Source organism: Formica exsecta, unplaced genomic scaffold (assembly GCF_003651465.1).
Source record: "Formica exsecta isolate Colony F162 unplaced genomic scaffold, ASM365146v1 scaffold218, whole genome shotgun sequence".
In the NCBI taxonomy this organism is placed as follows: domain Eukaryota; kingdom Metazoa; phylum Arthropoda; class Insecta; order Hymenoptera; family Formicidae; genus Formica; species Formica exsecta.
Window position 1 is genome coordinate 1,130,673 of NW_021849477.1, and position 13,564 is coordinate 1,144,236.

Here is a 13,564-nt window from a genome sequence, read left to right on the forward strand (position 1 = left end):
TTTAATGAATAATATAATTTAATAAATATTAATAAACTAATAAATATTTTATATATAAATATTTTATAAATAATTTATAAGAATAAATAATGCAGAAAATTCAACTTCTCTTCCTTCTCTTCCTTTCTTTGCTCGTTTGTCCCTTGCTGCTCCTTCATGGCATTTATACGACACTCATTCGCGAAAACACAGTTAATTACGATCACGCGCATACTACTACGTAGTACTCTCGACACGATTAATCTCACACTTTATTTTATATCGCGACGGGAGAACACTAAAATCACATTTGCACGAAGCTGTGATTCGTTCGACATTGGAAAATCACGCAATCGTATTCATACAATGTTATCTTCGTTACTAACAAATAGTATACGCACGCACATTTATTTCAATTTTACTAATCTTACTTTTAATAAATTAATTACACGAAAAAAAAAGATTAAATCCTCTGTAGAAGAGATCAAAATCCAAAAATAAGGTCCAACCAACACACGCATAGCGTGGAAGAACACGTCTATTTTCGTCCGCGGGCGGCAAGGAACTGAGATAATACAAGATCCACACACACACACACACTATGCGTAAATAAACAATAACACGATATACTTTACAAGAATTCGGCAGTGTAGCAAGGCCACCGTAGGTAAACAATAGCACGGTATACGTCGAAAGAAGTCGGCAGTAACAAAATCAGTAATATACAGCGTGCTTAAATTATATTTTGCTTTAATCTTTCCAATTCGTAATATAATATTATCGTGAATATTACATCACAAATATTAGTACGTAAAAATCTGACTTTGCAATGAGATGCAGCGAATCAATTTTCTGCATTATTTATTCTTATAAATTACTCGAAAGTCATATATATAGGGTATATCTAAACTTGCGTAATAAAAAGCTGTAACAAGAAAGTTTTCGAAAAATTAAGTAATAAAAGTACTTGAGTTTTTTTTATTTCAAGCAGTAGTTTTTGATATAAGTCCAAAACTGTGCAATTATATGCTGCATTTAAATGATGATTTATTCGTGAGTTGCGCATACGGTAATATTAATGATTGAGCAACTCCCATTATTTATTAAATTTATTTCGCAAGATATAAATACAGGATTAGAGTAATAAATTAACGATAAATTAATTGTACAATACTTACATCCAAATATAATTTCTTGTAGCAAGAAGAGGGAAATTGAAGGATTTTTCTATTATCTTACGTGTTATCTCCTTGAATATTCGTTTTATTTATCTTTCACTTCTCTTAATCCTCTTCTTCGTTCTATTTTCTCTTTTCTCGTTTGAAGTGCGACGGCGGAGGTTTTATTTATACGATGCCACCCGTTATTGCCGCTTCGCGTCATTGGGTTGCGTGGAAGAGGGTTGGTGGCCTTCATTAGGTCTTCTTCGCATTTAATCCAACTTGAATGCCAGCGTCGTGGAATGGGAGCAGGGCTGTATTTCATTCTCGCAGGGGATGCCCCTTGGGGTATTTTGTAGCCATCCAAGCCACGCGGACCAATTTGAGTCACTGACGGATAAGCGTCGTTCTGCGCGCGATGCGGTTTCGTTTCGTACCCGATTAATTAAAGCCGGGCGATACTCCGCGGAATTTCGACTACTTCCAGCGTGTGTGTAAGGGCGAATACTTGAGCGGGCTTGAAAAAGCGACGGTCGTAAGTTATCAGCGCCATGCGCGAACGTCCGCGCCGTATCAGCGTCGGCAATAATAAATGCGCGGGCAGATTTCTCGCGAAAATGTAGCCAATTTATTCTCGTCGTGGGGTACGAATGCGACGCCGGCCTCCGTACGCGGGCGCGATGGTATCGTTGATTCTCCGGGCACACGGAAAAAAGAAGTTTCAGCATAATTACGTCGTTCCGAGAGCGAGTCATCGCGGAGAAGGTGTAATGAGACGCCAACTGTTTTCTCGCGCGGTCACGAATGCGCGGCACCGGACTCATTACATAAATTATTCGTTTTTATTAAGATAATGGGTTTTTATTAAGATAATTTGTTAAAAGTTTTTAAAGTTTCGCTATTTCTACAAACCCTTGTTAGTGCCATGCTATGCGCAGTTTTCTTTTTTTTTATAGTTTAGAAAAATAATATATTACAATTCGCAAAGAATTATATCTGAAAGATCAGAAAGAGAGAGAGAGAGAGAAGTGCACATTATCATCGAAATCATTAAGTACGGTGGAAGATAATTACGTTTGTACATATCGTACAAAGTTTGTACATATTGCGATAAATTATTTAAAAGAAAATGTGTTTTTTTTTTGCGTGCACAATAACTGTGCAGTTCGCGGCGCACATCGACCGGCTTGTTTTATTATAACATAAAGTACGCAGGTCCATGATTGTAACAACCGGCATTAGATACGAAAGCAATTAGGAAGAAGTTTATGAGTGGTGCAAGAGTCTCGCTGAGAAAGAGAGAAAGCGCGTTTTTTAAAAAGATTTTAATTACAACCTATAAACGCGACGGGCGGTCGCATTTAAGTCTCGTTTCATTATCGCGCCGAGTCTTGAATGCAATTCTTTAGCCGTCTTGGCATTTATATGACATAATTAAGATTTTTCTGACGTAGCGACACGCGGTCGACAGCCGGAAAGTGTCGAGAGCAATTTTTCTATTTTTTTTTTTTTTTGCGCTTTCTTCCGTCGTCTTTCCCCGATGTCATGACGAATCCTCGTTTCGCTTGACGAGGAAAATGCGTCCTCGTTTTACTCGGCGCGAAAATGCAGATGCGCGCATTTGAAAAATTATTACACGAGATGATTCATCCGGTGGTCTTATCTTAATTGGTTTAAACTCAGCGGGGCGAGACCGCCACCCGCCACGAGGAGCAGATTGGAATTTCTGGTGGCGCATGCACGATTATGCCGGTAGCGTACACGCGATAAAACGTTGCGGAATTAAACGAGATTAAAATCTGTAGGGATTACCGCCACATCAAAGCGGCTCTTTCTTTTTGCGACTCGTGTATATTTAGATCTGTCGGAATTTTAATCTTTCGCTTTCTTTAACGAGAATATGCAGAGAAAACTGTTAATATACTGGCAAATATTATAAAAAGTTTAATAAAATAATTATGTACACGAGAAGTTTAAAAAAATCTAAAGTCCCATTAATCTTTATTTAAACTTTTAAAAAATCTTGTCAATTTACACGCTCGATGATCGCATAGTTCGCTAAGCGAATGCCGGATTTATATCGAATAAATCCTCTCCTCGACGTAAGCTCACGGCGTTTCTCCGCTAATTCTCATAACCGGCACTCCACCGTGATTCAATAACAGGTCAATAATAAACTCGATCAACCGGGAGTAAACGGCGAGATCTCACCGCCTCCTCCTCACTCTTCATCTCCCGTGCACTTGGCAAGTTCTCGCAGTCCCCGACAAGACAAACGAAGCCGCCCCTTTCCTGGCCTGTGGCTACGAGATGTGTCACAGACGCTCGAACGGCTTGTTCCTCGGCACGTAGAGCACTGTGTAACCAACTTCCGTGGGGCACGAACTTAAAGTCGACGGCGCGCATACACACATACACACACATATATATATATATATGTATATATACCCCTTTCGTCCCCGCGAGCGTTTCCTATATACTCAGACTATACAGTGTCTTTAAGTTTCGCACAAAGACCGAAGGTGCAGTTAAGTTACCTAGAAGCCAGAGTTCGCACCATTCTCCTTTGTCATGCCCCTCTTTCCTATCCGCCCTCCCCCTCTCCTGATCACCAATCTCGCAGTCACCCATCGAGCGACCGACACAAGCCTCTCTCCAAAGGATCTTCTTTGCTTGTCCCCCTCCGCGCCTTCTTCGTCCCCGAAGCGACCGAAGTCTTTAACTTTCCGCGACTAAATTTACCGGAAGTCGAAATATCCCGCCATTGTCACCGTCGCATGTCACGAACGGGATGAAAGAGCGTCTCGTCTAGCTCGAAATGTTTTGAATTGTCATATCCGCGATTGTTCGTAGCCGTAGATTCTTAACAGTGAGCGTCGAGTGTTCCCAACGGAGAATCCGCAATAGGATTCGTATTCCATTCAGGAATATTTCGACGATACGCGAGCTTGCAACGCGCGTGGAAACGAGAGAGAGAAGGGGCTTAAAAGTCTCCTATCGTAAGATATTCTGGAAACTGATTTAAAATTTGCTACGCCTCTTATCACGATCAGATTCTTTGCGGGATACATCGGAACTCTTGAAAAATTCAAATATAATCGTTCCCGAAAATACGTGCGATAGGTAGAAATGTTCTTTGTTGACCCCGTGCGACTTTAGCCACACCGGTGCGCCGTTTTGCAAAGCATTATCTTGCGGTAATCTAACTTTTCGGAATGAACAGCGACCGCGAGTTGCGACTGCGGCTGGCCTACGCTCCTTAAATCTTTACTCGACCATCTATGTATTTAAAGTAGGATAATACTTGGCGTTCTCGACTGTAAGCTTCTGCCGTCGTATCCCTACACCTGTGTCGCTACACTCGTAAAAGTTTCTTCCATCCAAATTTTATTGCGAATACAACTCGAATGCTTTCTTCGGTCGCTTTAGAAATAGTAATGAATTTTTATTCTGTTTACAACTCCAAACCTACGAGACATTTGAAAACATTTAAAAGCCGAATTTATAAAACAACGAATTGCAGAACTTGTACAATTGATAATTAAATGTGAATTATTTTCGTTCGGAAAAAATTTCTTTCGAGTTAATTGGATATTAAGATATCATTAAGAAGGCCTAGCCTTCGAGATTCGACTGAGAGTGAGAAATCGCGTGGGACAAGAATGAACGGGACGGAGGAGCACGTTCGGGGCGAGACGAGGAAAAGTCGAGGTAGTCGGGGCGAGAGGTAAAATGATAAATTAAACCGACCGCAGTAACGCTCGGCCGCAAAACAAGGCGGGTTAAGCTGCGGAATTATGAAAGTTCCAAGACTAATTGTGAAACTTTTCGCGATGTACAAAATTGCAGTGGATTCGCGCGCGATAGAAAGAGAGAGTGAGAGAGAGAGCGTAGGGTCAGTCCTCTCGTTACCGCTCGAGGCAAAGTGCCGCCGAGATAGGCGCCGACTTGACGAGATAAAGAGAGTCTTTTCTTACCGCGCCCGCGCACGCGAAAGACGAGAGAAAGGGACCCGACACTCTCTCGAGGTATAAAGGGGAGACGTAGTTTCGACTTCTTGAATTTTCCATTCCGTTTGGATTTTGCGCTAACGAAAAAAACTGAATCGCACGTTTGTCCAAAGTTACGGTCGGGTAAATTGCAATTTGCTATAATTCCGCCAAAGTTTATTATCCGCAAGTTGTGACGAAAAAAAAATACGCAACATCTAAATATACGGGAATTAAAGCAGAGATTTAAAACGTCGAGAACTTAAATGCCTAAAAAGTTACGGGCGCAAATATCCGTGGGTTGGAGAGAGAATCATAATCTAATGTGACAAGAGGGATCTAAAGTAAAATATTATTCTTACGTAAAGTGTCGCGTTATTATGAAAATACGTAACAAAAATGTCAAAGTGAGTAATGTTACAAAGTTACTTATCTCCCATTCATTACCTCGAGTAAATAATTTTCAGCTTACGCTTTGAGCGTCGAATCGATGCAGTCAACAGCATCACGCGAGCATAACTATCCTCCTGCTTTCCCGAGGGCATCAAGCCGGCGTCTTTTATTTACCCCGCATCACGGTGGATGGGAAGGGGGGGGGGAGGAGTGAGACGGATGACGGGGTGAAGGGAAGGAGGATAATGTAATTCTTGACAATCTCTTTCACAAGACGCGTCTCGTAAAAAGTCTTTTGCACGCGGTAATTTCGTTCGAGCTGTTTGCTCTCCAATACGTCGCTCTGGAGCAGACAAAAAAAAAGAAGACAAGGCGAAGCGTTCGACGAGCAGTCGAGGAATAGAAGTAGCGGCCCGTCGACGAACGTCACCGACGACGACGCTCCTTCTCTTCGTTCCCGTTGTCGTCGTCGTCGTAGTTTTACGGAAAAAATGTCTCGGGCCGAATAACATTGATCGCGTCAACGAAAAGTCGACGACCTTACGACCTTTGATTATTTAGTCCGAACGTTTCCCGCGGTGGTCTCCGAGGTAATTCGTCCGGGTAACTCGCGACATTATTCCCGGTGGAGAAAAACGGTCTTAAAGAATAAGTACGCAAGAATGTAACGTTGACAGCTGTAGAGAAGTTTATTTTGATACTTTTATTGTGGCGAATATACGAGTTTCAAGAGACAAAAATTTTTCTCAGATTAGCCACACACATACGTGTGTAGCTCGATTTTTTCTAAAAATAATTGAAAGAAATTTTCCATCACGCTCAAAGCATATAAAATACATAATTATAAAGATTATACAGTTACAATTTTTATAATTGTAAAATATTACTTATCAAATTATTCTCTTTTTATATGATAAAAAATAGAGATCTTAATTTCTTTTTATCAATAAACCCTTTCTTTTACGCTTCTCCAGATACTTGCTGTCCTCCGGGCGTTCTTGAATCGCTCGATTCAAGTTCGCCGCAAAGCTCGCATAATAATAATGTCCACCCTGTCTTGCTCCATGAAACGCTCGTTTTCCGGTGCGACGCTCACCAAGAGAGGGTTACGCGCGCGCGGCTTAGCTGTTCAAATCGGATTAATTATTTCCCAGTGTGGCCGGTTGTGCGGCCGAAGGCGCGGCCCTTTCTTATCGCCGGGTTTAACGCAAGCACGGAAGGGCACGCGCTGAAGGGAGCGGAGGCCGTTCTAACGTGTGTTTGCCTTCGAGTCTCCGTCGAGATCGATGGCGCCATGCCACGCCGATGCGACCATCCCTGGTAAGCGTTTCTCCATGTCGTCCCCCCGCGCGCGCGTGGCAATGCAAACATCGCGCGACGAAATTACACACCGCGCGCGACATCGTAAACACACGAACGACGGACGCGAAGACGACGAGACGTGACGAGGCGAAGCGAACGAGGGTGCGCCTAACGAGGCTCGTCGTCGCGTTTACCATAACCCGCTAAGGATAATACGGATTTTGATTGAGCAGGTTGTTTGCCCGCGTGTGTCCATTATTGATCAAAGACGGTAGGTCGTCTCTTAGGTGACCGGATGACCTAACGATGACTTCGATGCACGATCGAGAAAACGATTTGATAAAATTTATTCTCTATTCGGAGAGATCATTTTTATTCAGATGGAACACGTAAAATAATATATATATGTCTTAAAAATATTAGTCTTTACTGCTGACGATTTTATTGATTTTTTACGTACTCTTCTGTGTTTTTCCGACCGTCGAAGAAATTATTGTCTGATTACTTCGAAATTTATGGTAGCTAAATACTTTTGCATCGAAATATTAAAAAGCGGACTATTTCTCCGATCTTCGGAATGAGAACAATTTCGCGTGAATGCAATTGTCTCGCGCGCAATCTCGTTTCGATTTCCACCCGACGTACAATAAAGTGCAACAGGATGCATTAACGTGAACGGATCGGCTGACATGTCGGCTCGCTGACGCCGCGCGATATTAGTCAGCTACGCTCAATCGCAACAATGCCCTTTCCTCGTCCCTCCCTTTTAGGATCCACATCGATGAATGCCCAAATGGATGGTCGAATGGTCGTAAACGCGAATACGTCGATAACGGACATTACCATCACCATTGCTTCCCGTTATATTCGTAGTCATTGAAGAAGCCCTGAATTACGAAAGCGCGTAAACGTCCGGCGCGCATATCGAATGCATCTTCCGATGAAGCCAGAGTTCGCACCATTCTCCTTTGTCATGCCCCTCTTTCCTATCCGCCCTCCCCCTCTCCTGATCACCAATCTCGCAGTCACCCATCGAGCGACCGACACAAGCCTCTCTCCAAAGGATCTTCTTTGCTTGTCCCCCTCCGCGCCTTCTTCGTCCCCGAAGCGACCGAAGTCTTTAACTTTCCGCGACTAAATTTACCGGAAGTCGAAATATCCCGCCATTGTCACCGTCGCATGTCACGAACGGGATGAAAGAGCGTCTCGTCTAGCTCGAAATGTTTTGAATTGTCATATCCGCGATTGTTCGTAGCCGTAGATTCTTAACAGTGAGCGTCGAGTGTTCCCAACGGAGAATCCGCAATAGGATTCGTATTCCATTCAGGAATATTTCGACGATACGCGAGCTTGCAACGCGCGTGGAAACGAGAGAGAGAAGGGGCTTAAAAGTCTCCTATCGTAAGATATTCTGGAAACTGATTTAAAATTTGCTACGCCTCTTATCACGATCAGATTCTTTGCGGGATACATCGGAACTCTTGAAAAATTCAAATATAATCGTTCCCGAAAATACGTGCGATAGGTAGAAATGTTCTTTGTTGACCCCGTGCGACTTTAGCCACACCGGTGCGCCGTTTTGCAAAGCATTATCTTGCGGTAATCTAACTTTTCGGAATGAACAGCGACCGCGAGTTGCGACTGCGGCTGGCCTACGCTCCTTAAATCTTTACTCGACCATCTATGTATTTAAAGTAGGATAATACTTGGCGTTCTCGACTGTAAGCTTCTGCCGTCGTATCCCTACACCTGTGTCGCTACACTCGTAAAAGTTTCTTCCATCCAAATTTTATTGCGAATACAACTCGAATGCTTTCTTCGGTCGCTTTAGAAATAGTAATGAATTTTTATTCTGTTTACAACTCCAAACCTACGAGACATTTGAAAACATTTAAAAGCCGAATTTATAAAACAACGAATTGCAGAACTTGTACAATTGATAATTAAATGTGAATTATTTTCGTTCGGAAAAAATTTCTTTCGAGTTAATTGGATATTAAGATATCATTAAGAAGGCCTAGCCTTCGAGATTCGACTGAGAGTGAGAAATCGCGTGGGACAAGAATGAACGGGACGGAGGAGCACGTTCGGGGCGAGACGAGGAAAAGTCGAGGTAGTCGGGGCGAGAGGTAAAATGATAAATTAAACCGACCGCAGTAACGCTCGGCCGCAAAACAAGGCGGGTTAAGCTGCGGAATTATGAAAGTTCCAAGACTAATTGTGAAACTTTTCGCGATGTACAAAATTGCAGTGGATTCGCGCGCGATAGAAAGAGAGAGTGAGAGAGAGAGAGAGAGAACGTAGGGTCAGCCCTCTTGTTACCGCTCGAGGCAAAGTGCCGCCGAGATAGGCGCCGACTTGACGAGATAAAGAGAGTCTTTTCTTACCGCGCCCGCGCACGCGAAAGACGAGAGAAAGGGACCCGACACTCTCTCGAGGTATAAAGGGGAGACGTAGTTTCGACTTCTTGAATTTTCCATTCCGTTTGGATTTTGCGCTAACGAAAAAAACTGAATCGCACGTTTGTCCAAAGTTACGGTCGGGTAAATTGCAATTTGCTATAATTCCGCCAAAGTTTATTATCCGCAAGTTGTGACGAAAAAAAAATACGCAACATCTAAATATACGGGAATTAAAGCAGAGATTTAAAACGTCGAGAACTTAAATGCCTAAAAAGTTACGGGCGCAAATATCCGTGGGTTGGAGAGAGAATCATAATCTAATGTGACAAGAGGGATCTAAAGTAAAATATTATTCTTACGTAAAGTGTCGCGTTATTATGAAAATACGTAACAAAAATGTCAAAGTGAGTAATGTTACAAAGTTACTTATCTCCCATTCATTACCTCGAGTAAATAATTTTCAGCTTACGCTTTGAGCGTCGAATCGATGCAGTCAACAGCATCACGCGAGCATAACTATCCTCCTGCTTTCCCGAGGGCATCAAGCCGGCGTCTTTTATTTACCCCGCATCACGGTGGATGGGAAGGGGGGGGGGAGGAGTGAGACGGATGACGGGGTGAAGGGAAGGAGGATAATGTAATTCTTGACAATCTCTTTCACAAGACGCGTCTCGTAAAAAGTCTTTTGCACGCGGTAATTTCGTTCGAGCTGTTTGCTCTCCAATACGTCGCTCTGGAGCAGACAAAAAAAAAGAAGACAAGGCGAAGCGTTCGACGAGCAGTCGAGGAATAGAAGTAGCGGCCCGTCGACGAACGTCACCGACGACGACGCTCCTTCTCTTCGTTCCCGTTGTCGTCGTCGTCGTAGTTTTACGGAAAAAATGTCTCGGGCCGAATAACATTGATCGCGTCAACGAAAAGTCGACGACCTTACGACCTTTGATTATTTAGTCCGAACGTTTCCCGCGGTGGTCTCCGAGGTAATTCGTCCGGGTAACTCGCGACATTATTCCCGGTGGAGAAAAACGGTCTTAAAGAATAAGTACGCAAGAATGTAACGTTGACAGCTGTAGAGAAGTTTATTTTGATACTTTTATTGTGGCGAATATACGAGTTTCAAGAGACAAAAATTTTTCTCAGATTAGCCACACACATACGTGTGTAGCTCGATTTTTTCTAAAAATAATTGAAAGAAATTTTCCATCACGCTCAAAGCATATAAAATACATAATTATAAAGATTATACAGTTACAATTTTTATAATTGTAAAATATTACTTATCAAATTATTCTCTTTTTATATGATAAAAAATAGAGATCTTAATTTCTTTTTATCAATAAACCCTTTCTTTTACGCTTCTCCAGATACTTGCTGTCCTCCGGGCGTTCTTGAATCGCTCGATTCAAGTTCGCCGCAAAGCTCGCATAATAATAATGTCCACCCTGTCTTGCTCCATGAAACGCTCGTTTTCCGGTGCGACGCTCACCAAGAGAGGGTTACGCGCGCGCGGCTTAGCTGTTCAAATCGGATTAATTATTTCCCAGTGTGGCCGGTTGTGCGGCCGAAGGCGCGGCCCTTTCTTATCGCCGGGTTTAACGCAAGCACGGAAGGGCACGCGCTGAAGGGAGCGGAGGCCGTTCTAACGTGTGTTTGCCTTCGAGTCTCCGTCGAGATCGATGGCGCCATGCCACGCCGATGCGACCATCCCTGGTAAGCGTTTCTCCATGTCGTCCCCCCGCGCGCGCGTGGCAATGCAAACATCGCGCGACGAAATTACACACCGCGCGCGACATCGTAAACACACGAACGACGGACGCGAAGACGACGAGACGTGACGAGGCGAAGCGAACGAGGGTGCGCCTAACGAGGCTCGTCGTCGCGTTTACCATAACCCGCTAAGGATAATACGGATTTTGATTGAGCAGGTTGTTTGCCCGCGTGTGTCCATTATTGATCAAAGACGGTAGGTCGTCTCTTAGGTGACCGGATGACCTAACGATGACTTCGATGCACGATCGAGAAAACGATTTGATAAAATTTATTCTCTATTCGGAGAGATCATTTTTATTCAGATGGAACACGTAAAATAATATATATATGTCTTAAAAATATTAGTCTTTACTGCTGACGATTTTATTGATTTTTTACGTACTCTTCTGTGTTTTTCCGACCGTCGAAGAAATTATTGTCTGATTACTTCGAAATTTATGGTAGCTAAATACTTTTGCATCGAAATATTAAAAAGCGGACTATTTCTCCGATCTTCGGAATGAGAACAATTTCGCGTGAATGCAATTGTCTCGCGCGCAATCTCGTTTCGATTTCCACCCGACGTACAATAAAGTGCAACAGGATGCATTAACGTGGACGGATCGGCTGACATGTCGGCTCGCTGACGCCGCGCGATATTAGTCAGCTACGCTCAATCGCAACAATGCCCTTTCCTCGTCCCTCCCTTTTAGGATCCACATCGATGAATGCCCAAATGGATGGTCGAATGGTCGTAAACGCGAATACGTCGATAACGGACATTACCATCACCATTGCTTCCCGTTATATTCGTAGTCATTGAAGAAGCCCTGAATTACGAAAGCGCGTAAACGTCCGGCGCGCATATCGAATGCATCTTCCGACTCGGCGGATGCATTACGGATGCAAACGCTCGGCCGGCTCCGGTCGAGATCAAAGCGCGAAATACCGAAACTCAGCTCGGTGAAGCTAATGCACTTCGGCGCGGCGCAACGCGAAAGCCGGACGAAGAAAGGAAATAATGCAGATGCGGCAGAGGCAGAGACGGCCTCGCGCAAACTGTGGAAATTGAGTTTCCGATCGTGTCGAGAATTTTCCCGCGTCGTCGCGGCCTATTCCGGAAAATACGTGATAGTACAATAGAGGAGACAACGAAATTTTCTTGATTGTTTGTAGATTTTGCAGACGCGTGAAGATTTTAAATATTGATCGCATGCGCACACACATACACATATGCTTTGTTCTTTGTCATATAAATTTATCATTTTATCAGATTATTTCATAAAATTTGCTAATACGTCTTCAATTTTTTAATTACAGAATGTGCGGTTTTTATTGCAATTTTGATATTTAATATTATTAGTAGAAAAAAATCTCCACTTCTGTATTTTTGCAAAGTATCATTGCTATCGTTTAAATGATATATCCTATGTCTTCATTTTAGGGAAATTAATGAAATATAGATATTACGATATACTCACACATATGATACAAAACCAGATTCTTCGTGCTTCCATTGTATTTCTGGAATGCTCGATTAGTCGGCGCAAACACAGTCACGTGGCGATATGTGAGAGTCGTATTGGCCACTTGACTGGCTTCCAGGAGCTGATAAAACTGTAACAGAAAATCGCAATACGGTTTTAAAGCGAGTTTGATCTAGCCATCTCTTTGTTGATCGCGCCAGTATAATTAACGGACGCGCGATGCATACAAAAAAAGGAGGAAAAAAGAAATGCCACATTATATTCTATGCGACCCCACATGGCGCTCCCCGAACAAAATCAAACAATCGCTCGCGGCGCTCAAAAGAGGACCGGCTTACAGGAGGTCGTTAAATTAATCATCGTCCCCGTATAATAAAGCAGGAAACGAGGCCGGATCGATTCTGACGTCGGCTCGAACGCTTCTTCTTCGTCAAGAGAAAAAAAGGGAATCCCTCCATCTCCCTACGACGGGAACATGTCTCGAGTAATTCGCATCAGCGGGGATTAAAGTTCTCGCAGTTTGCATCTCGAATTCGGGCAAACACGGGTTCGACGCTACTACGCGCGAGTTAAAGCATTTAATCCGACGTGTCGGTTGAAATTTTCCGTGGACTTTCATCCGCTCGCGGCGGTGGCGGCGGCGGCACAAAGGAACCTCGTTAGCTATCAATGCTTAATTAGCCGGATATAAAGTCCGATCTACCGACGGGTATTACGAGTTCACCCTTCCTGTTGTAGAGCTTTTCTCCCTTTTCCGTCCACTGTCGCGTCGCTTGGGAGTTGGGGAAAAAACATACCACTGAAAGATATTAGACACTTTAAAACGTTGAATATTTTTCACTGCGCGATTTTAAACATTTCGTGTTACATTTTTTGATTTTTGCTTTTTAAACGTAGTTATTAATCGCTGCATAATTACTGCTTTTGTGATTTTATATTGTAATTATTATATTATTACAATTATTATTATATCGCAACGTTGTCGTAATAAGAGAGCATAAAATATTTTAATGAAATTTTTTTAATTCAACACTCGCGACATTTGTGCACGACATTTATGCATCCGAACGATTCTACGGACTCTGGAACGTACAAAAACGAAT

At 43.0% G+C, this 13,564-nt stretch overlaps 1 protein-coding gene across 1 annotated transcript in view; it reads right to left on the minus strand.

Annotated features, from left to right (window-relative positions):
- Positions 1 to 13,564, minus strand: part of LOC115235289 (fasciclin-1-like) — a 221,705-nt gene that overhangs the window by 53,945 nt on the left and 154,196 nt on the right. The window contains exon 2 of the mRNA XM_029806959.1: positions 12,456 to 12,591. Coding sequence (XP_029662819.1) covers positions 12,456 to 12,591 — 136 coding nt within the window. The remainder of the gene's footprint in view (positions 1 to 12,455; positions 12,592 to 13,564) is intronic.